Genomic DNA, 24086 nt, shown 5'->3' with positions numbered 1-24086 from the left:
TAGTATATAGAAAAGCAATTAAAATAAACTTAATACATTCGTAGTTTATATATAGTTCAAAATAAAATATTTAATTAGCAATGTTATGCTTAAAAGACTATTGTATAAACTCAATTATTCAAATAATTAAAAATAACTATATCGATAGTAATAAAGAAAATGATAATAGAAACAATAGCATTAATAACAATATACTAAAAGAAATTGGGATTCAATATTTACCTTCAGATATATTAGAAAGTTTATTAAAAATATTGAAAAATATTGAAAGATGGAAATTAAACGATCAAATATTTCAAATTTTATTAGACTCCAACATAAACTATTTAGACCTCAGTAACGAAGATATGATAAATTTTAATAATTTTATTCAAAAAGAAAAAAATAATAATAGTTATAACAATATTTACTATAGCTTAATAGAATTAAACCTCTCATTTAATAATATAGAAGATTGTTTATTATTCCATTTTCTCAACAAGGTAAACAGCTTAAAATCTTTAAATCTATCATATTGCACATTATTAGAATTTACAAGTTTCGAACAAACAAATAATATATCAATAACATTAGAAACTTTAAACTTGAGAGGTTGCACAAATATAACTTCAAAAGGATTTAAGTAAATATACTTATTATTAAGGTTCTTAAAATAAATATCATACTTACACCCACATTTTTTAGGAATATATCAAAAAATTTAAAAAATTTAAAAAATTTAATTTTATCAAAAAACAATATTAGTGATAGGGATACCAAGTATTTCAAGCATTTAAAGGGTTTAACACTTTTGAAATTAAATCATTGCAATAATATATCATCCGAAGCAATTAAATATATTTCACAATTTAAATCATTAAAAATTTTACATCTATCACACTGTACATTACTTCAAGCACCCAACTCATTTAAACCATTAGTCGAAAATAACTCCAGCATAACAACATTAAATATATCATACTGTTTAGTTGATGACGAATCAATTGGTACAATAACATTAAATAATGAAAACAGCGATAAAGAAAATAATAATATAGATAATATAGATAATAATAATAGTTTAATAACAAATCAAAAAAATATTGATAGTACAAATGACCTAATAAAAATTCAATCCCTAACATCATTATCAATTAGATACAATAGAATCACACCTAAATTTTTAAAAGCACTTTCAAATCAAAAGGAATTATTAAGAAAATTTAAACATTTGGATTTAAGGCAATCAAACTTTATTGAAGTCGAGAATGCATTATGCCTATATCCATATATGTGCTCAAAAGATTCACAGCTATATATTAGTAATAATAATAGGTCAGGTAGAAGATCAAGATTCAATATAGATATTTGTGTAAATAATAGTAATAACAATAATGATTTAATAAATTTACAAGAATTACATAATCGCTATAATAATAAAACCATGGCAAGTGAAGATCAAATTCAGCTAAATAGGTCAAGTTTACGATTATCAATTTTAGAGCGCCAAAAACACTCACCATTAATATTATTAGGGGAAGATGAAAAATTTCAAGCCTCAATCGTAAAGAACGTACTCGAAAGGAAAAACTTTGATGTTAGAATTGCGACCAATGGGAAAACAGCTTTTGAAATGTATTGCGAAACTCCATTCTTTGAACTAGTAATCATGGATATTTATATGCCTGTTGTCAACGGTATTAACAGTGTTAGAATGATCCGTCAATTTGAAAAATCAAATAATCGAAAACGTACTCCAATCATTATTTGTAGTGGTAATGAATCAATTATTAAATCAGGAAATAACTCTTCAGATGACATTGGTGGAGATGCTTTCATAACCAAACCTTTTAGACCCAATTTAATAGATTTAATAATAAAAATGACTCAAAACACTTCAATTAAAACATAAATGTGCAATAACGACGAGGCAAGTTCATAACCAATTTAGATCAGGAGAGAACTTTTCACATTCAAAAATCAATAAAATAATAATAACAACCATTCAAATAATAACCCAAATAATTTTAAACTTACTAACAACCAATTACAATGCCAAAATAAAATTTTAAAATATATTTATTTATTATAAATATATCTCGATCGGGGGTAAACTCAATTTTGTAAAAACTTTTTTTTTTTTTTTTTTTTTTTTTTTTTTTTTTAAATTTAAAAATTTTTTTTAAAATTCTTTTTTCCAAAAAACAGTTTTTTTTTTTAAAAAAAATTTTTTTTTAAAAAAAAAAAACAAAATAAAAACCCAAATTGAAAATTCCGGGGACCAAAGGGTTTTCCCCGGGGGAACCTCCTCCCCCAAAAGTAAACCCCAATTTTAAAAATTTTTAAAAAAATTTTTTTTTTTTTTTTTGGGAATTTTTTTTTTTCCACACAAAACATAAATTTAAAAAAATTTTAATAAAAAACAAAAAAAAAAAAAAAAAATTAAAATTCAAATTTTTTTTTTTTTTTTTATAAAAAAAATATTGAAGGTAAGATTATTATTTTTTAATTTAAAAAACTGCAACACTATATATTATTACAATAATAAGGATAATAACAACATCAACAATAATAACAACAATAATATCAACAATAATATAAATAATAATAAAATAATAAAATATAAAATTATTTTTTTTAATTTTCAAAATTAATCTAAAAATAGAATATTAATCCAATTTTTTAAATCGAAATGTAAAATAGATTTTTTTTTCATCAATAATAGGAAACGAATAAAATATTTTGGTATAGTTTTATATCAAATAGTTTTTCAAGATGGCAGGTAGGGGAGAATCAGGAGGTGGGTCCATGAGACAAAGAATATCATTTAGACCAAGACCAATTGATATTTCTAAGCCAATGCCAATTATAAGAACAGCATTGGATGATGATGAAGCACAAGATTTTAGATTTTTACCAATTGTATCAACGGGTATGGACCAGGCAGAAGAATCAGAATTACATTTACAGGAAATTATTCAAGCATCAGTAAAGATGAAACATGATGAATTACCAGAAATTCCAATTCCAATTGTAAATATAGTGGATGGCTATGACACAGCGCCCAACCCTAGCCCATTTGGAATGGGACAAACTTATATATTATATCACGACAAAAATGATGAAGAGATGGATGAAATTACAGAATACGATTTAGATAGTGATGACGAAGAATTGGTTAATCAAATTAATAAGAATGCGATGAACTCAACCAACTATCCACCATCCAAAAAACCAATATTAACATTAGACCGTTTCGAAGAGATTATGGATCGATTTGAAAAGGAATTTTATTATTATGGGAAATGTGACCAAACCAGAGCTGAGGCCATTTGTAAAGGAATTAGACCTGCATTTGCTCAACAAATATATCAATATTGGCAGAATAAAAGAAAACAGCATTTAGTTAATAATACATTTTTACGTAGACTTTTAAAGCCACCAGACAGAGAAGATCCCTCACCATTTAAAGCTTTTCGTGCAAGAGAAATTGATACAAATAAATTAAAGAAGGCAAGAAAGAACGATGCTGCTTCATTACTAAAGATGACACAATTAAGAGAGGAAATAGAACGCACAAGAATTATATCGGAAATGGTAAAAAAGAGAGAGAAATTAAAAAAAGATTATTTATTGGTTGTTCAAGAATTATATGAAAAATTGGTTGACTTGGCTCAAATTAAGAAAGAGGAAGAAGATGATTTACCAATTGTTCCAATCACAGAGAAATCAAGTGTAAATCAAAACTCAAATACAGCTTCATCTGTGCATTCTTCATCATCACATAAAAAGAAAAAAGACAGGGATGAGCGTGCTATTGCAAGTAGTGGTACCACCAACAAAGAGGGCAACATTAATGAAACTTCAACAACCCTTCAAGCCATACTTCAATTACAAGAGAATCCAACTGGTCCTACCTTTATCAATAGAGATTCACAACCACTAATTTTAGCAAATGGTAAGGCTCGTCAAGAAGGCTATCGTCATTTCATTGTAAAACCAGGGGAATACCCAACAGCATCACTTGAAAAACAATATAGCGATCAAAAACAATCACAATTATCATCATCATCATCGTCGTCATCTTTAACTACACCAAATTTACCATTAACCACACCCACAACAACTACAGCAACAACAGCAGCTCCATCAGAAAAATCAACCAACTTATCAACCTCCACACCATCAACTTCAGATATTATTATGATTGAACAACCAATTGATGATGAAAAAGAAAGAGAAAAAAGAAAAAGAGATATCGATTACTTTAATTCAATTTCAGTTCCAACTTCAAATGATTATTATGAATCTGATGAATTTGATTCAGAGGATTCAACTACAGATAGCGAAACTGACGATGAAAGTGATATCGAATTTAATCAAAAAATTGCTAAAATTCCTCCAACCAAACCAAATCATTACAACTCAATGGGAAAACCAATTTATCCATCATTAAACCAAGGCTATATTTTTGTTAATCATAATTATCCACCAGTATTAGGTCGTGCTAGAATTGGTTTATATGGTAAAGCTTATATAGATTTTATACCAATAAATAATGAATCATCAAGTTATCGTCCAACTCTTAATGGTGGAAAAAATGGTGGTAAATTAAGACCATCAACAACACCTGAAAACTATCAATTAAATCAATCAAATTTAAGAAATAATAATAATAATAATAATAATAATAATAATAATAATAATAATAATAATGATAATAATGATAACAATGATAACAGTAATAGCAATAATAACAATACTAATAACAATAACAATAATAGCAATAATAATAATATTGATAATACAAATAGTAATAGTAATAATAAAAGCAATTATAATACCGATATTAATAATAATAATATGGATTCAAATAATAATTCATGTAATTTTTCTACCGACTCAAATCACCCATTACAGGATGATTCTAAAAATAATATAAATATAGATACAGATTTAAAAAATACAAAAGAAATAACAAATACAACTACAACAAGCGATAATCAAAACAATAATAAAAACGACTCCAATTTACCAATTGAAAACAATAAAAACTTGGATATAAACAATACAAATGAACCAGATGAACCAAATGAAACAAATGAAACAAATGACCCAAATGAAATAACAGGAATTAAAAGAAAGTTTCAAGAGACTTTAAATGGAAATAATTCATTTTTATCACCAAACAAAACAACAAAGTAATTATTATATATATAAAATCATAAATCAAAAAAAAAAAAAAAAAATTACTAATTAAGTTTTTATTATAGAATCACAGATTTTGAAGGGTTTCAAATCAAAAATAGGAATGATGACAATGAAAACGACAACAGTAATAATAGTTTAAATGCCACACCCAAATCATCAAAATCAATTAAAAAAATATCGAGCCCTCAAACCCAAGTTTCGTCTCCAAATACAATTGAACAATATTTCACTAAAAAATTGCCATCATCAATTGTTTAACAGTCTGATGGCAATTATATAATATATAAATTTCTTCTGTAAAATAAAATATTTATAAATATATTTATATATTATTGTATATATAAAAAAAAAAAATACCACCTCCTACTTTTTTTTTTTCATTTTTTTTATTTAAATTCTAATATCTTTTTTAGTTTTAAAAATTTTTTCCTCCGAAATTTAACCATTTTATTGTTTCTATCAAAATATTTTTTGCTTTTTGTTATCCTTCCCCATTCACAATTTGATATATTTAAAAAAAAAAAAATAAAAAAAAAAATAAAATAAAATTTTATAAATATCACAACTTCACATCATCATGATATTTTTTATAAAACATAATGGGCATCATTGTGGCGTGGAAAATATTTAAAATTTAAGTAAAAATAATTTAGAAAATGATGAATCAATGCCCTAATATTTTAAATTTAAAAAAAAAATTTTTTTTTTTTTTTTTTTTTTTTTTTTTTTTTTTTATTGGAAAATAAAGTTATAAAAGAGATAATACATTTATTTTTATTTCTTCTATAGGTTTTATTATTTTATAAATATCACATATCTTTATTTTTACAAAAATTAATATTTCTTTTTTTATCAATATAGTACATAAGGAATAACCTATTTTTTCAGTATTTAAATATTTATTTGGTTATATATTGCCTTTTTATAATTATTTTATTTAAAAAAAAAAAGATTTTTTTAAAATTAAAAAAATCTTTTTTTTTTTTTTAAATTTAATTTTTGTTTTTTTTTTTTTTTTTTTTTTTTTCTTTTTTAAATATTTTTCAATTCAAAGAGACAAAGAAAATAAAAAAAATCTTTCTTTAAAGTTTTCCATTCATAACCAATAAATACACATAAAAAATACCCCCTTCCTAGGAAAATAAATAAACAAAAATAAAAAATATTCAAAAATTTGTAAAAAAAAAAATATAAAAAATAAAAAAAAAAAAATAAAAAAAATAAAAAATAGCATTAAAATTTTTTTTTTCATAAATAATTTAAAGTTCAATAAAATGACAACTGCAACAACATCCAATAAGAATACAGCAGATTACAAAAACCACGAAAATAAAAATAAATATGAATCAGAAAAAAACCTAGAAAACGAAGAAAGTCTAGATAGTCATAAAGGAAATCAAAATGGTCATTATAATAGAAATTTATCTTCGAGGATAAGCGATGAAGATGAAGATGAAGATGACGATGATGATGACGATGAAGATGACGATGATAAAAAAACAACCAATATCAATACCAAATGTAACAATAGCAAAAACAATAATAGTAAAAATAACGATAATGAAAATAATAACGAATCAGATGACTATTCAGATTACGATGAAGAAGAATTTACAAAGAATTTGACAACACAAGAAATGTTAATTAGTGAATTGGTACATTTTTCAGCAAATGGTGATGTTAAAGAATTGGAGGGAACAGTACAAAAAATTAAAACTCAACATCGTAACTATTCGTTTAAAATTATATTGAACTCATTAGATGTAAATGGTAATACAGCACTACACTGGGCAGCATATAGAAAACATTTACCAGTTGTAAAATATTTAATATCTTTAGGAGCCAACCCAAATTTACCAAATTCAGAAGAGATGCAAACAGCTTTTCATTGGGCTTGTATTTCGGGGGATGTTTATATAGTTCACTATTTAGTAGAGTATGGTGGAGCGGAACTATCACTTAAAGATCGAAAAGGATACAATTGTTTGTTACTATCAAGCTCACATACAGATCTTAATATAGCCAGATATTTAATTCATAAAGGTATTCCAGTCACTAGTAAAGATAATGAAGGCCATACAACTCTTCATTGGGCATCTTTCTCAGGCAATATTAAATTAATCAGATTCCTTTTAACCAAAGGTGCCAACATCAACTCTATCGACAACCTTAATAGAACCCCCATCCATTGGTCCTCGTTTAAAGGTTACACTGAATGCACCAAAGCACTTCATGAAGAAGGTGCAGACTTAAATCTATTGGATGCCGACAATAAAACACCTTACGAACTAGCTCTTACCCGTTCCACAGACCCTTGTATTGCCTATCTAGCCAAAGCCCAATCCATCGAGAAGAAACAAAAAACAAAGTCCACTTCTTCGGTTGAACTTAAAAAAGAAAATGTATACAATTTATTTTGGATCTTTTTAGCTCTTTTAGGAAACTTTTTATTCTTTTATATTTTGTACTCTTTCAAATATTATATTTCAATTCCCTCAATTATCATATTAGGTAACATTTGTCGTATCATCCTTACCCATCTATGGGGTGATTACAATACAAATCCTTTACCTGTAACTTGGTGGATTGTTGGGTGTTTTATATGCTATTGGACCTATTTTAGTCAAATTTTATTAAGTAAGTATTTCTATAGTTTAAACTAAACTTATACTGTTTATTAATAATCTTTATTTAAAACAGATGTCCCTCAGTATGTTTTTTCACATTTAACCATTACAATTTTTAGTTCAATCTTTTTTTATGGCTTATGTTTATTACCATTTACAAATCCTGGTGTTATAAAGTCTGATCCAAATGAAGATATTGTCGAATTTATGAACCTTTTAGAAAATCAAAAAAATATTCCCGATATTTGCCCAACTTGTGATGTAAGTTAAAACTATCTATTCATTATAATTAATATAAAATACTTACTTGAACTTATATTTTCATATTAGATTCATAAACCATTAAGAGCAAAGCATTGTAAATTTTGTAAGTATTGCGTGGCAAGATATGATCACCACTGTATTTGGGTTAATAATTGCGTTGGTTCATCAAATCATCGTTTATTTGTTTTAATTTTAGCATTATATAGCTTTATTGCTTTTCCAATGTACTATGTTGTAATTAAATGTAAGTGTAAATAAATTTTTAATGATTATATAGGTTTAGATTATCATATTCATTATATACATATAATTTAATATCATATAAATAATATACTCACACACATATTAAATTATTCATATAGTTTTACAACTTGACCAAAATGCACCATTGTTTGATGATGGATATTACCAAGCTATCGAATATTATTATAATACTCATAGAATGGTTTCAATTTTCTTTATTTATGGCCTTTTAGCATGGATATGGATTTTAAAATTATTAAGTGCCCAAATTTTAGGTATCATTTTCAACTGCACACTCAACGAAGTTTTAAATATAACAAGATATGCATATTTAAGAAAAGAGGGTACATGGAATATTTTCCACCGTGGGGTTTTATACAATATTAAAGAATTCTTTTTTGAAAGTAAAAAATGGTACACTTCATTTTTTGATCCAACAACAGATTCAAAAAATGATTTTAAAAAAAAAAACAAATAAAAAAGAATAAAAAAAATATAAAAATGAATTTACAAAAAATAAATATTTTTTTTTATTTATATAATTTTTTTTTTTTGGGATTGATTACAAATTTTATCCATTAATATTAAATCTATAAATAAATTAAAATTGTGGTGAATCCTAAAAAAAATAAAATAAAAAAGCATTTTATTATAAAATAAAGGGCAAATATTTCATTTAAATAAATCTTATATATATAGTTGCTACATTTTTTATTTTTTTTTTTTTCAAATTTCAGAAATTCCAAAAAATCTGCGTCAAAAAAAAAACAATTATTTGAAAAAAATCGTTAACGTTTTTTTACGAGAGTTTTTGATGAATTGATTCCTTATTTAGCGAGAAACAAAATCAAATTATTTATTATAAACTGAAAAATAATTTTTTTAAATTTAATTTTTTTTTTTTTTTTTATGAATGCTGAAAACACCCTAACCACCTCTTAAATTTTCATTAAATTTGTTTTTAAAAATTATTAAAAAAAAAAAAATTTTACAGTAATACCCAAAGCTTTTATAAAATTTTTTTTTCTTGTTATTGTTTTTTTTTTTTTAATAAAAATTTTTTATATTAATAATATTTCTTTACATTGTTGTTAAAGAGGGTTATTTTTGTAAATATTACTATAAATTACAAATTAATAAATTTGGGGCTCTGTCAAAAATTTTTATAATAATTTTTTAAAAAAACAATAATTTTGTTTTTTTTATTTTTTTTTATTTTCAAAATTTTATTATTATAAAATAATCATTAATCAAAACATTATTTTATTTATTAATTATTTCTGCCACACTAATCACACACATTATACTAAATAATCAACAATTATTATTATTTATTTATTATTTTTATTTATTAAATTTTATTATTTATATAATTTTTTTTTTTTTTTATTAAACACAATAATTTAAAATTATGAAATCATTTGGAGCAAAGGTAAATAAAAATATATATAGATAAATAAACTACACATAGGTTTTTAAATTTTATACTAATTTTTTTTATGTAAAGTTAAAAGGTTTAGTTTCTAGTGGTCCATCAACTGTTGATTTAAATTTTGAAACAGCAAGAAAGGAATTTAATACTTTAACAGAAACTATTAATAAAACCTATGAATCTTTATTAAAACATGACAAAAATTTACAAAGTAAATATATTGTTGTTTATTTTATTTTTTAATTTATAAACATCTATAAAAATACTAATATTATTTTATTTTTAAAGAAACTTTTATTCATCCAAGTAGTTTAAATAAAAATATTCAAAAATATTTCCCAAATACACATCCATTAGCAAACTATACTACTGAAGCCAATAAAACCATTGAAGCTAGTTTTAATGAATGGACAGTAAATATTTTAACCTTTTTTTAAAATTTTATTATATTATTTATATTAATATTTTTTATCAATTATAACAGCAAAGTAATAAATCAAACTATGATTATATTCAACAATATCTTGCTAGATCTAAATTTATTAAAGATTCAGTTAGCGATAGAGATAAATTATTAGATGAAGTAGATAAGAGTGCATCTAAAATTAAATCATTAAAAGAAAAACCATCAAAAGATTTACATAAATTACAACAAGAACAAAATACTTATAATGCTAAAAGAGAATCATTCTTAACAGCCAACTCTAAAGCCATGAGTGAGATCAGTCAATTTTTCGAAGATAAGATCGATTACTTTGATTGGCCACTTCAAAATATTATTTTGTCTCTTTCAAGTCTTTTCTCCACTATCTCTACAAGTCATGAAACAAATTCACATCTTATTCAACAAACCCCACCATATTACAATCCAGTTAAAGAGTTAGTCGATTGTGTTCCAAATCTTTCTTCCCCAGACGGTGAAACATCCTCATCAAGCCAATCATCATATTCCTCACAACCATCACAACCATCATACCAACCACCACAACAATCATACCAACCACCAATGAATAAACCAGCTGGTATGCCACAACGTCCATCACCATCCGCTCCACAACCATACCAACCACAACAAGCCAATAACCAATACCAACAACCAAACCAATATCAACAGCCATCACCACCAAATCAATACCAACCACAATACCAACCACCACAACAACATCAACAACAACAATACCAACCACCACAACAATATCAACCACCACAACAATACCAACCACCACAACAACAAGCAGGTCAATATGGAGCCCCACCACAACGTCCATCACCACCACCAGGCCAAGGTGCTCAACCACCAAGACCAGCTCCACCAGCCGGTGCCAAGCCAATGTATCCACCACCACAACAATACCAAGGAGCCCCAACTGGTCCATCTAGACCAGCTCCTCCACCAGGCGGTGTTAGTATTTTCCCACAACAAAATAATAATAATGGACAACCACCATCACTCGATGGTCTTTCATTAAATAATTCTCAATCAAGAGCTAGAGTTTCACAACCACCACAACAACAATATGATCAACAATATGATCAACAACAATACGACCAACAATATGACCAACAACAACAACAACCACAACAACAATACCAACAACCAGGTCAATATGGGGGCGCTCCACAACAAAACCCTCCACGTCCACAATCAACCCAATTTAAACCAACTTATCCAGTTCCAAGACCAGCAGGCTCAGTTCCACAACCATCACAACAACAAATGAATCAAATGGGTGGCTATGCTGTAAATGCTGCTCAAAACCCAGCTGTTCAAAGAGGTGCAATGAATATTGCTCGTAATCCAGCTGTTCAACAAGGAGTTGCCAACGGTGTTTCAAATGCTGCTAATCAATACTAAACAATTATTTAAATTATTCATATATATTTAAAAACATATATTTAACATATACCCCAAAAAAAATTCATACTAGAAAAAAAGCTTATTTATTTATAAATTAATTATATAAAAAAACCAACGCAATACATTTTAGTTTAAACCATTTAAATGTATTAAACTAATAAAAGATGTAATTTTACCATTAAAATTTTTTATTTTTTTAAATTTTTTTTTTTTTTTAAATTTTTTATTTTTTTATATTTACCTACCTAAATAAAATTTTTCATTATCATTTTTTTTTTTTTTTTTTTTAAATATAAAATTTTATTTTTCTAATGTTTAGGAAAACTCTAACTCATTTTACCAAAATGACATATAACTTTAAACCAAGTATTCAGACCGCATCATTTGGTCCATCAGTATGGTTGGGTAAATTAAAAAAAACAAGATATTAATAATAATAATCTATTTAATATATTAATATTTAAATTATTATTATTATTATTATTATTATTATTATTATTATTATTATTATTATTATTATTATTATTATATAAAGAATTTTCGCCACTTTCAATTAAATATAAATCAATTAATTTAGGACAGGGTTTCCCAAATTTTGAACCACCAGAATTTGTTAAGAAGGCAATGATCGAAACTATCGAAAAAGGCGGATTTAACCAATACACTAGATCACCAGGTCATTTAAGATTAGTTAATGCATTATCAAAAGTTTATTCACCATATTTTAATAGAGAAATTAACCCATTAACAGAGATTATGACATCAGTCGGTGCATCAGAAGCATTATTCGCAACTATTATGTCAGTTGTTAATCCAGGTGATGAAGTTATTTTAATTGAACCATTTTTTGATATTTATATGGGCGCAATTGCTATGGCTGGTGGTATCCCAAAATACGTATCACTTAAAGAAAAAGAAAGAGATAATAACAGCAGTGCTACTAGATCATCAAAAGATTGGGTTATCAATACTGATGAATTAGAAAATGCTTTCAGTGACAAAACCAAACTTTTAATTTTAAATAATCCACACAACCCAGTTGGCAAGGTTTACAGCAAACAAGAATTACAAGAGATAGCAAATGTAGTAAAGAAGCATCCAAATTGCACAGTTATCAGCGACGAAGTTTATGAATGGATGATTTTCGATGATAATGAACATTTTAGATTCGCAACATTACCAGATATGTTTGAAAGAACCGTAACCATTGGATCTGCTGGTAAAACATTTAGTATTACTGGTTGGAAAGTTGGATGGTGCATTGGTCCAGATAATATCATCAAAGCAATTGCCAATACTCATCAATATATTCCATTTAGTGTACCAACACCAACCCAAGAAGCCGTTGCTATCGCTTTTGAAGATAAAAACATTAAAGACTACTTTAAAGAATTATCACAAATGTATCAAGCTAAAAGAGATCTTTTAGTTAACTCACTTAGAGACGCAGGTTTAGATCCAGTAGTACCAGAAGGAACCTATTTCATTATGGGCGATACATCATCCATTAATTTACAAGGTAGTCAAGGTAAAGATACTTCAATTACAGGCATGGGTTTAAATTTACGTGATTGGAATGTTAGTCGTTGGTTAACTACCGAAATTGGTGTCACTACCATCCCACCATCTGCATTTTATTCTGATGAAAATGCAAAATTAGCAGAAAATTTCGTCCGTTTCACTTTTTGCAAAGATGATGATTCTTTAAAGAAAGCTGGTGAACAATTATTAAATATAAAATCAAAATTAAATAACTAACCCATTTTACATCATATAAATAAAACAAACAAATAAATAAATAAATAGGCAAATAAAAATAATAATTTTATTTTATTTTAATATAACCAAAAATAATATTTTAAAATAGTTTTTGATTTATTTTTATTTCATTTTATTTTATTTTGTTATAATATTATTCAGTAATCTTTTTGTTTGATTGATTCCCTCAATGAAGATAAACAAACTGAGTGGAGCTATAGTTTAAACCTATGGTGGCATTCTTTAACCCAATTTGAGCAATGAAATTAAAATCTTAAAAAAAAACACTAATTTGCAAAAAAAAAAATTTGTTTACATTTATTATTTTTATAATTATATATTTTAATATTTTATAATTATTTTATTTATTATTTAAATTACTATTCTATTTTTTATAAAAAAAATATATTTTATTTAGTTTTAAATATATATCATTTTTTAAAAATAATTTTTGGTTAAAAAAAAAAGAAATTTTTTTTGAAATTTTTTTTGAAATTTTTTTTTTAATTTTTTGCAATCAAATCAACGATAACATACCTTTGAGGTTATATAAACAATTTTAATTAGAAACTATTACATTTAACGATTATTAGATATAAAATTAATTTAATGACATTTTATTATTACTTTTATTATTACAAATTTAATTTTTGAGAGATCAATACCATTTTTAAAACTTTAAATTTACCCCTCGCTGTGTGAGTCAATATATAATAATGGTGAAAAATATTATTTTTTATTTTTTTTTTTTTATTTTTTTAAAAATTTTGAAATTAGATTTTTTTTTTTTTGCCTTTTCTTTTTTTTTTTTTTCGTTTTATATATTTATTGTTTATTATATATATATATATTATTAGTTAATATTATATAATATTTATTTTATTTATATAAATAAAACCCATATAATAAATAATATATATAGCGTGTGTAATTTTGGTTTATAGTAAACATTTTTGTTGTTGTTGTTTTCTTATTAATTAATCATTACCAAATTAATCATATATATATTTTTTTTAAATCAAATTCAATTTAAAAAAAAAAAGAAATAAACATGTTTAGATTATTAGCTCGTAACGCTTTAAAACAAACATCAATTTTAAACGCATCAACAAAAGTAATAAATCATACCTTTTTCAAAAAAAAAAAAAAAAAATTTTTAATAAAAAGATTTAAATAATAACTAACAATAATTGATTATTTAATAATTAATAAAATCAATATAAATATTTATTTTTTTATAGAATGTCGTTTTAATTCGTAATAATACCAGTACAACACAAAAGGTATCAGTTTTTCAACCATTAGATACTTTTCCAAAAAGACATATTGGTCCAAATGAAAATGAAATTAGCGAAATGTTAAAGCAAATTAGCACATCAAAATTATCAAATAAAACTCCAAGTTCATTAGATCAATTAATTGAATATACCATCCCAAAAGATATTAGATTAAACAAAGTTTTAGATATCGAAGGTAATCCAATCATTGGTGAAAGTCAATTATTAAAAGAGTTAAAACAAGTTGCACAAAAAAATAAAATCTTTAGATCATTCATTGGTATGGGCTATTACAATACCTTAACCCCACATGTCATTCAAAGAAATATTTTAGAAAACCCAGGATGGTATACACCATATACTCCATATCAAGCTGAAATCAGTCAAGGTCGTTTAGAATCACTTTTAAATTTCCAAACTATGGTTTCAGAATTAACTGCTCTTCCAATGGCCAATGCATCATTACTCGATGAAGCTACCGCTGCTGCTGAAGCTGTTACCATGTGTATTAACATTTCAAAATCAAAAGGTCCATTCACCTTCTTAGTCGATAGCAACTGTCACCCACAAACTATTGATACCATTAAAACCAGAGCTGAACCAAAGGGTATTCGTATTGAAATCTCTGAACCAAAAGATTTTGATTTCTCATTAGCCGGTGTTGTAGGTTGTATTGTCCAATACCCAGCCACCAATGGTTCAGTTGCAGACATTAAAGAATTAGCTGATCGTGCTCATCAAGCCAATTCATTAGTTGTTGCTGCCACTGATCTCCTTTCATTAGCTATGATCAAAGCTCCAGGTGAATGGGGTGCTGATATCGCTTTAGGTAACAGTCAAAGATTTGGTGTTCCATTAGGTTTCGGTGGTCCACATGCTGCTTTCTTTGCCACCAAAGATAAATATGCTCGTCTTTTACCAGGTAGAATTATTGGTGTTTCAAAAGATAAACAAGGTGATCCAGCTTATCGTATGGCCCTTCAAACTAGAGAACAACACATTCGTCGTGAAAAAGCTACTTCAAATATTTGTACCTCACAAGCTCTTCTTGCTAATATGAGTGCTATGTATGCTGTCTATCACGGTCAAGAAGGTATTAAAGCTATTGCCAACACTGTCCACAGAAAAACCATCATTTTAAGAGAAGGTATTTCAAGAATGGGTTATCAAGTTTTAGATCGTCCATTCTTTGATACTATTTTAATTGAAAGTGGTGATAAAACAGAAATGATCATTAAAGATTTAGCCGCCAAAAAAATCAATGTCAGAAAATATGACAACAAATCTATTGCCATCTCTATCGATGAAACTGTCACAGCCGAAGATATCACCAATTTATTAGATGGTTTTGTTGCTCATGCCTCCAAACCATTAGGTCTTGCTTCACCACAACAACTTGAAGCTGATACCAACTCAACTAAAGTTATCCCAGCCGAATTAGAACGTACTTCAGAATTTTTAACCCATCCAATCTTTAATAAATATCACTCTGAACACGAACTCCTTCGTTACATTCACAAACTTCAAAAGAAAGATTTAGGTCTCACCACCGCTATGATTCCATTAGGCAGTTGCACAATGAAACTTAATGCTACCACCGAAATGTATCCAGTCTCATGGCCAGAATTCAACTCACTCCATCCATTTGTACCATCAGATCAAACTTTAGGTTACAAAGAAATGTTTAATTCAATCTCAAAATCACTCTGTGAAATCACTGGTTTCGATGGTTGTTCATTACAACCAAATGCTGGTTCCCAAGGTGAATATGCAGGTTTAATGGTTATTCGTTCATATTTAATTTCAATTGGTCAAAGTCAAAGAAATGTTTGTTTAATTCCAGTTAGTGCCCACGGTACAAATCCAGCAAGTGCTGCTATGGTTGGTATGAAAGTTGTAGTTGTCGATTGTGATGCTCAAGGTAACATTGATCAAAATGATCTCAGAGCCAAAGCTGAAAAATATAAAGATACTTTAGCTGCTCTTATGATTACCTATCCATCAACTCACGGTGTCTTTGAAGAAGGTGCTAAGGATATGTGCGATATTGTTCACAGATATGGTGGTCAAGTTTACATGGATGGTGCAAATATGAATGCCCAAGTTGGTCTCTGTCGTCCAGGTGATATTGGTGCCGATGTTTGCCATCTCAATCTTCACAAAACATTCTGTATTCCACATGGTGGTGGTGGTCCAGGTATGGGTCCAATCTGTGTTAAATCACATTTATCACCATTCCTTCCAGGTCACTCAGTAGTCCAAAATGCTGGTGGTGAACGTGCTATGAGTGCAGTTTCTGCTGCTCCATGGGGTTCAAGTTCAATTTTACCAATCACATATGTATATTTGAAATTAATGGGCGGTCAAGGTTTAAAGAAAGCTACTCAAGTTGCTATCCTCAGCGCAAATTATATGGCCAGTAGATTAAAAGACCACTACAAAATTCTTTACACTGGTTCACACGGTCTTGTTGCTCACGAATTCATTATCGATCTTAGAATGTTCAAAGAAAGTGCTGGTATCGAAGCTGAAGATGTTGCCAAACGTCTCCAAGATATGAATTTCCATGGTCCAACTATGTCATGGCCAGTACCAAACACTTTAATGATTGAACCAACCGAAAGTGAATCTAAATACGAATTAGATCGTTTATGTGATGCCTTAATTATCATCAGAGAAGAAATTAGAGAAATCGAAGAAGGTAGAGCAGATAAAAAGAACAATGTTTTAGTTAATTCTCCACACACCGAAAAAGTTATTATTAATGAAAAATGGAACTACCCATACACCAGAGAAAAAGCTGCTTTCCCAACCCCAGCTACCAAATTATCTAAATTCTGGCCAACTGTTGGTCGTATCGATAATGTCCATGGTGATAAAAATTTAGTTTGCTCATGCCCACCATTATCCGACTATCAATAAATAACAAACAAATAAACAAATAAATAAATAATCATCAAAACTAAACAATAAATAATTTTTATATCATATAAAATAATAAAATTTAAATTAAATTAATAATTTTTCATTATACAAAAAAAAAAGTTAATCAAGATTTATATTTTTATTTTCTTTAAACCATTTCTTAAAGTGTGTGGTGTAAAAAAAAAAAATTTTTTTTTTTTTTTTTTTAAATTTTTTTTTTTTTTTAAAATTTTTTTTTTTAAATTATTTTTTTAAAATTTCATTTCATTTTTTTTTCTCTTCAAACTAATATTAATTTCTTATTATTACACAAAATGCATTCAATAAGCAGATTAATTAAAAAAGATCAACTTTTTTTAAGGTAAAAAAAAAGATAATACTAAAATTTTTTTTATAAATAAAAATCATATATCACACCGTTTCAATTAAAAAAACAATTAATTAATTAATTTAACAAAAAAAAAAAAAAAACGAATTCATATTTTTTTTTTACTGTTTTAAAAAAAAAAAATAGATATTTTAGTACTAGTACAGGTTCAATTACACCAATCACTAAAGTGTTAATTGCAAATAGAGGTGAAATAGCATGTCGTGTTATGAGAACTGCTAAATCAAAGGGTGTCAAGACTGTTGCAGTTTACTCTGAAGCCGATAAAAACTCTTTACACGTCTCATTAGCCGATGAAAGCTATTTAATTGGTCCACCACCAGCTAAAGAAAGTTATTTAAGAGGTGATAAAATTATCGAAATTGCTAAGAAATCAGGTGCTCAAGTATGATATTATTATAATATACATCAATAATAATGATCATTTATATAATTCTATAATAGAGATAATCATAATAGAAATATACTTAATAACAACAACATAGATAATCATAATAATATACATAGCAACAATAATAATAATAGAAATATAATCTATTTCATATATATTTACTTTATTTCTTTATTTATATTAGGCTATTCACCCAGGTTATGGTTTCTTATCAGAAAATTCAGATTTTGCAGATTTATGTGAAAAGGAAGGTATTATTTTTATTGGTCCACCATCAGATGCTATTAGAGCTATGGGTAGCAAGTCAGCATCAAAAGATATTATGATTAAAGCTGGTGTAAATATTTTTGATTAATTATATATAGGATAATTTGAAATTAATTTATAGGAGGAGAATTGTTTACTGATATCATTTATAAAATAACTTTATAGGTACCAACTATTCCAGGTTATCATGGTGAAGATCAATCAATGGATATTTTAAAAAAAGAAGCATTAAAAATTGGATATCCAGTTTTAATTAAAGCAGTTATGGGTGGTGGTGGAAAAGGTATGAGAATTGTCGAAAGAGAAGAAGATTTAGAGGATGGTGTTAATTCATCAAAGAGAGAAGCACAAGCATCATTTGGTGATTCAAGAGTTTTAGTCGAAAAATATTTAGTTCATCCAAGACATGTCGAAATCCAAGTTTTCGCTGATAAACACGGTAACTGTGTTCATCTTTTCGAAAGAGATTGTTCAGTTCAAAGACGTCATCAAAAAATTATTGAAGAAGCTCCAGCTCCACATTTAAGTGAAGATTTAAGACAAAAAATGGGTAGTGCTGCTGTTGCTGCAGCTAAAGCTGTTGGTTATGTTGGTGCAGGTACAGTCGAATTCATCCTTTCACAAGATGGTAGTTTCTTTTTCATGGAAATGAACACTCGTCTTCAAGTAGAACATCCAATCACTGAAATGATTACCAAACAAGATCTTGTCGAATGGCAATTAAAGGTTGCAGAATCACAAAAACTTCCATTAGAACAATCAGACTTAAAGATTCACGGTCATTCATTCGAAGCTCGTATCTATGCTGAAAACCCAGATAGTGATTTCCTTCCAGGTACTGGTAAACTTGCACATCTTTCAACTCCAACTCCATCATCAACCTTAAGAGTCGAAACTGGTGTTCGTCAAGGTGATGAAGTCTCTGTTTATTATGACCCAATGATTGCCAAATTAGTCGTATGGCACGAAGATAGAGAAAAAGCCCTTAGATATCTTAGAAACTCACTCGATGAATATCACATTATTGGTTTAAATACAAACATCAACTTTTTAAAGAGATTATCAACTCATCCAGCTTTTGTCAAAGGTGAAGTTGAAACCGGTTTCATCCCAATTCATCGTGAATCATTAATGGCACCACAAGAACCAATGTCAAATGACACCATTGCTCTTGCCGCTGTTTCATTACTTTTAAAAGATATCGCATCACAAAAAACAAAAGAAGATCCAACTTCCCCATGGTCATCCCTCATCGGTTTCAGAGTTAATCACAGTCTCAAGAGCACTGTTAAATTCGACTTTAAAGATAACAAACTCGAAATTCCAGTTGAATACGATGGTAAAAATAACTTTACTGTCACTGTTAATGGTGCCACCGTTCAAGTTACCGATGCTAAATTAAACACTCAAAATGAAACTGTTAGCGCCCACGTCAACGGTAGATTCTATAACAATATTAAAACCGTCACCGTTAAAAACTCTCTTAACATCTTTAGTGCTGATGGCCAACAATACCAACTCGAAATTCCATCAACTGTTTTACCAAAAGGTGGTGATGCTGCTCTTGGTTCACTCGTCTCACCAATGCCAGGTAAAGTTACTAAAATCATGGTCAATGTTGGTGACAGTGTTAAAAAAGGTCAACCAATCCTTCTTATGGAAGCTATGAAAATGGAACATACCATTCGTAGTCCAATTGATGGTAAAGTCGAATCTTTACCATACAATGTTAATGAAATTGTCGAAGAAAAGAAAACTTTAGCTGTTATAGTATAAATAATAAAATAAATAAATAATAATAAATAATTATTTTTTTTTTTTAAAAAAATAAAAATAGTTTTTCTTTTTTTTTTTTTAATTAATTATATGATTTTGTAAAATAAGATTGTTATCAAGATTTTTGAAAAAAACAAAAAACAGACACATTTCAAAAAATTTACTTTATCCTTTAATGGGGTGGTTTTTTTTTTTAACACTCAACAAACACACTTCACCTGTATTGGTGTGGGTTATACAAAGGTTAAGTGTTTTATAATAATCAAAAATAGTTTTATTATAATAGGCAAAAAATGGCATTTTTTTTAAAAAAACATTTTTTTTTTTTTTTGGTTTTTTTTTTTTTTTTATTTTTAACATTTTTTAATTTTTTTTCATTTTCCCCCCCAACAAAAATTTTCTTGTTATTTATATATATTTTTAAAAAATTGGGCATTAAAATTTGGGTAAATTTTTTTAATTATTGGACAATAAAATTTGGATATATTTTTTAAATTAATTTTTTTTTTAAAAAAAAAAAAAAAAAAAAAAAACCTTTAAAAAAGGTTTATTTATTATTTATTATTTATTATTTATTTATTTTTTTATTTAATTATTTAATTATTTATTTAATATTATATTATTCAATCATTCAACTGTTTATTATTCAATTAATTATTTATTCATTTAATTAATTAATTTTTTTATAATAAACCTTCCCAATATAATTATTTGTTTATATTATAAAATATTTTTTTCATATTATAAAAAAAGATAAAAAAAAAAATAAATGGAAACTGAAAATCCATCTTCGGTAGAAGTCGCAGAGACTCAACAAGTAACACCAGTTACACCAACTAAAGAACTAACATCAACGGCAATTAAAAAGAATGATCAAAATTGGCAAACTAATCAAATAAAGGTAAATTCTTAAAATAAAATAATTTTAATTTTTTTTTATATAATTCATATTAACAAATAATTTTTTTTTTACTTATTGGAACTAGGTATTTACAAATTGGTGTAATGTTTTCTTATCACAAAGAAATCAAAGGATTGAAGATCTTCAAACTGATTTTGGTGATGGTGTATATTTGGGTAATCTTTTAGAGATTTTAAGTGGCAAAAATGTAATTGTTTCAAAGATAAAAAACAGAGATACCATGTCAAGACTTTTGTATATCAACAACCTTAATGTCTCTCTTAAATTTATTCATGATGAAGGAATTAAAACAGTTGGTCTCGGTAGTGAAGATATTGTGGATAAAAATTTAAAGTTAATTATGGGTTTGATTTGGACATTAATTTTAACTTATCAAATTCAAATATTGGGGTCAAAAAACCCTCAAAATGGTAGTTGTAAGTTGTTATTTTAAAAATCGCCATTGTTTTATATTATAAATTTATATTAATTTTTCATTTATTTTTATTTAGCAAAACCTTCGGAAATGATGATATCATGGACTAAAAGTCAATTATCTGAAAATTATCCACATATTCAAGTTAATGATTTAACAAAAAGGTAAATATTAAAAATAACAAATTTTTTTTATTTTTTTATTTTTTTATTTTTTTAATTTTTTATTTTTTATTTATCTATTTTTAAAAATTGTATTATCTTTATTTTTGTTAATTACATCCCGTTAGATCTTTAAAAAATAAAATTGTTTTTTTTTTTTTTTTTTTTTTTTTTTTTTTATTATTTATTTTATTTTTTATTTTTTATTTTTTTAAAAAATTAATTTTTATTTATTTTTTCTTCCTATTTCCTTATTTTATTTTTCATATTTTATTAAACACATTAATTTCTTATTATTTTTTTTTTTTATAAATAAATACATTAATATTAACATAATTAAATTAATCAAAAAAAAAAAAAAAAAAATAGTTTTCAAGACGGTTTATTATTTTGTGCACTTGTTCATAAATTAGTACCAGATAAAATTGATTTTGCTTCGTTAAATAGTTCAAATCCATTGTATAATCTTCAATTAGCCTTTGAAACAGCCAACAGAGAATTAAACATTCCATCAATTTTAGATCCACAAGATATTTCCACTCAACCTGACGAGAAATCAATTTTAACATATATTTCATTCTTTCCAAAAGTTTATCAAGAAAGATTAGGAGATTCTGTATCCTCATTTTTTTCACCATCCAAAAGAAATTCAATTCAAGTAAGTAAATCTCCATCATTTGAACAAAGACAACATCAAACAATTAGTAAATCACCCCCATTTGTAATTGATGACCAAACTCAATTACAACCACCACCCATAGTAGAACCAACATCGATTGAAGAGAATAGTGATAGCAGTAAAATTAAAAATAATAGTAGATCACCATCATCTGAACAAATTGTAGTAGAGAAAATTGTCTATGTTGACAAAATCGTAGAGGTAGAAGTTGACAAAATCGTAGAGGTAGAAAAGATTGTTTATGTTGATAATAATCAAGAGAAATTAGTTCAATTAGAAAGTGAAATTAAAGAAAAAGATCAGTTATTACATAACAAAGAAGCTGAACTTAAAGAAATGAATGAAACAAATTATCAGACATATTCAAAGATTACAGATATTTTCTCCGAACTAAAGAGTGGTGTAGATGAGACACCAAAGGATCTTGAAAACTTGGTTAGTTATATCAAAAAAGAATTAAGTGAAAAACAACAATCTCTTTCCAATGCACAGGAAGAGATTTCTACATTACACACCCAACTTGACTCATTCAACTCCAAAGAAAAGGATTTATCCCAACAATTAGAAGAAGAAAGAGAAAAGAATAAAGAATTAAATGGCTCAGTAGAACAATTAGAATTGAAATTAAAAGGTGTTCAAGATGATAAAGATCAAGTTCAAAGTCAAATTCAATCAATTCAGTCAGAAAAAGAACAGGCTCAAAAGGATATTGACAGTAAACAATCAGAATTAGATAGTTTAAATGATTTGGTAAAATCAGCTCAAGATGAAATTGAACGTTTAAAGGAAACTTTAAAATCAACAGATAATGATACACAAAAATACCAATCCAAATATGAAGAACTTGAACGATTAAATCAAACTATTCAAGATGAAAATAAGAGAATTTTAGAGGATATTGCTCAATTAACTAAACAACAATCAGCCACCAATAGTGAGTTTGAAGAAAAGCAAAATAAACTTTTCAGTGAAATCAAAGAAAAAGATGAATTGATTGAAAGAATTAATAGTCAATTACAATCTGGTTTAGAATTACAAACCAAATATGACAGTATTTTGGTTGAACTTAATGATAGTAAAGAGCAAAAATCAAATTCGGAAAAAGAATTTGAAAAGGTTATTGAAAATCTTAAATCAACTATCCAACAACTTCAAGAAGAAAATAAATCATTGGCTTCAAATCAAACCGTTAGTGAAGATCAATTCAAAGAAAAGGATCAATTATTAAAAGAAAAGGATCAATTGCTTAATGAAAAAGATAGTAAAATCAATGAAATTACTCAATTAATACAAGAAAGAGACAAAGAGCTTGGTGATAGATCTCAAGAAATTCAATCATTTAAAGATCGTGTTGAAAGTTTTGAAAAAGATATTGCCGCTAAAGAAACCGTTATTAGTGAAAAGGATCAGTTAATTCAAGAGAGAGATGTTGAAATTAAACAATTAAATGAAGTTAAAGAGAAGCTCTTAGAAAAAGATAATACTATTGAACAATTGGGAAATGAAAGAAGCC

The 24086-nt window shown here is 26.5% G+C and overlaps 8 protein-coding genes across 8 annotated transcripts; all 8 read left to right on the top strand.

Annotated features, from left to right (window-relative positions):
* Positions 1–80: 80 nt before the first annotated feature.
* On the top strand, positions 81–1891 carry DICPUDRAFT_151574 (uncharacterized protein; the record flags this gene model as incomplete). The annotated part of the gene is made up of 2 exons (XM_003287419.1): positions 81–622; positions 745–1891. The coding sequence occupies 2 exons, from the start codon at positions 81–83 to the stop codon at positions 1889–1891; spliced, it is 1689 nt and encodes a 562-aa protein (XP_003287467.1).
* An 863-nt stretch (positions 1892–2754) lies between these two features.
* DICPUDRAFT_151573 (uncharacterized protein) lies at positions 2755–5866 on the top strand (the record flags this gene model as incomplete). Its single annotated transcript, XM_003287418.1, has 2 exons — positions 2755–5180; positions 5830–5866. 2 exons carry the CDS (start codon positions 2755–2757, stop codon positions 5864–5866), a joined length of 2463 nt encoding a protein of 820 aa, XP_003287466.1.
* Positions 5867–6464: 598 nt separating this feature from the next.
* DICPUDRAFT_78312 (uncharacterized protein) lies at positions 6465–8802 on the top strand (the record flags this gene model as incomplete). The annotated part of the gene is made up of 4 exons (XM_003287417.1): positions 6465–6829; positions 7937–8078; positions 8148–8325; positions 8444–8802. The coding sequence occupies 4 exons, from the start codon at positions 6465–6467 to the stop codon at positions 8800–8802; spliced, it is 1044 nt and encodes a 347-aa protein (XP_003287465.1).
* A 933-nt stretch (positions 8803–9735) lies between these two features.
* DICPUDRAFT_94410 (uncharacterized protein) lies at positions 9736–11794 on the top strand (the record flags this gene model as incomplete). The annotated part of the gene is made up of 5 exons (XM_003287416.1): positions 9736–9756; positions 9832–9967; positions 10045–10169; positions 10241–10994; positions 11358–11794. The coding sequence occupies 5 exons, from the start codon at positions 9736–9738 to the stop codon at positions 11609–11611; spliced, it is 1290 nt and encodes a 429-aa protein (XP_003287464.1). The 3' UTR covers positions 11612–11794.
* A 164-nt stretch (positions 11795–11958) lies between these two features.
* DICPUDRAFT_78310 (uncharacterized protein) lies at positions 11959–13372 on the top strand (the record flags this gene model as incomplete). The annotated part of the gene is made up of 2 exons (XM_003287415.1): positions 11959–12019; positions 12150–13372. The coding sequence occupies 2 exons, from the start codon at positions 11959–11961 to the stop codon at positions 13370–13372; spliced, it is 1284 nt and encodes a 427-aa protein (XP_003287463.1).
* Positions 13373–14423: 1051 nt separating this feature from the next.
* On the top strand, positions 14424–17571 carry DICPUDRAFT_78309 (glycine dehydrogenase; the record flags this gene model as incomplete). Its single annotated transcript, XM_003287414.1, has 2 exons — positions 14424–14486; positions 14614–17571. 2 exons carry the CDS (start codon positions 14424–14426, stop codon positions 17569–17571), a joined length of 3021 nt encoding a protein of 1006 aa, XP_003287462.1.
* Positions 17572–17888: 317 nt separating this feature from the next.
* DICPUDRAFT_78308 (methylcrotonyl-CoA carboxylase) lies at positions 17889–20396 on the top strand (the record flags this gene model as incomplete). Its single annotated transcript, XM_003287413.1, has 4 exons — positions 17889–17935; positions 18089–18347; positions 18538–18690; positions 18786–20396. The coding sequence occupies 4 exons, from the start codon at positions 17889–17891 to the stop codon at positions 20394–20396; spliced, it is 2070 nt and encodes a 689-aa protein (XP_003287461.1).
* Positions 20397–21385: 989 nt separating this feature from the next.
* On the top strand, positions 21386–23862 carry DICPUDRAFT_54845 (uncharacterized protein; the record flags this gene model as incomplete). The annotated part of the gene is made up of 4 exons (XM_003287412.1): positions 21386–21741; positions 21847–21897; positions 22264–22552; positions 23255–23862. Coding segments are annotated over exons 1-4 (1149 nt in total), but the record flags the coding sequence as incomplete, so codon positions are not given.
* Between the last annotated feature and the right edge of the window lie 224 nt (positions 23863–24086).

Source organism: Dictyostelium purpureum (genome assembly GCF_000190715.1).
Source record: "Dictyostelium purpureum unplaced genomic scaffold DICPUscaffold_100, whole genome shotgun sequence".
Lineage (NCBI taxonomy): Eukaryota > Evosea > Eumycetozoa > Dictyosteliales > Dictyosteliaceae > Dictyostelium > Dictyostelium purpureum.
Note: the sequence above shows the minus strand (reverse complement) of the source record. Positions and strands in the feature narration are given on the sequence as shown.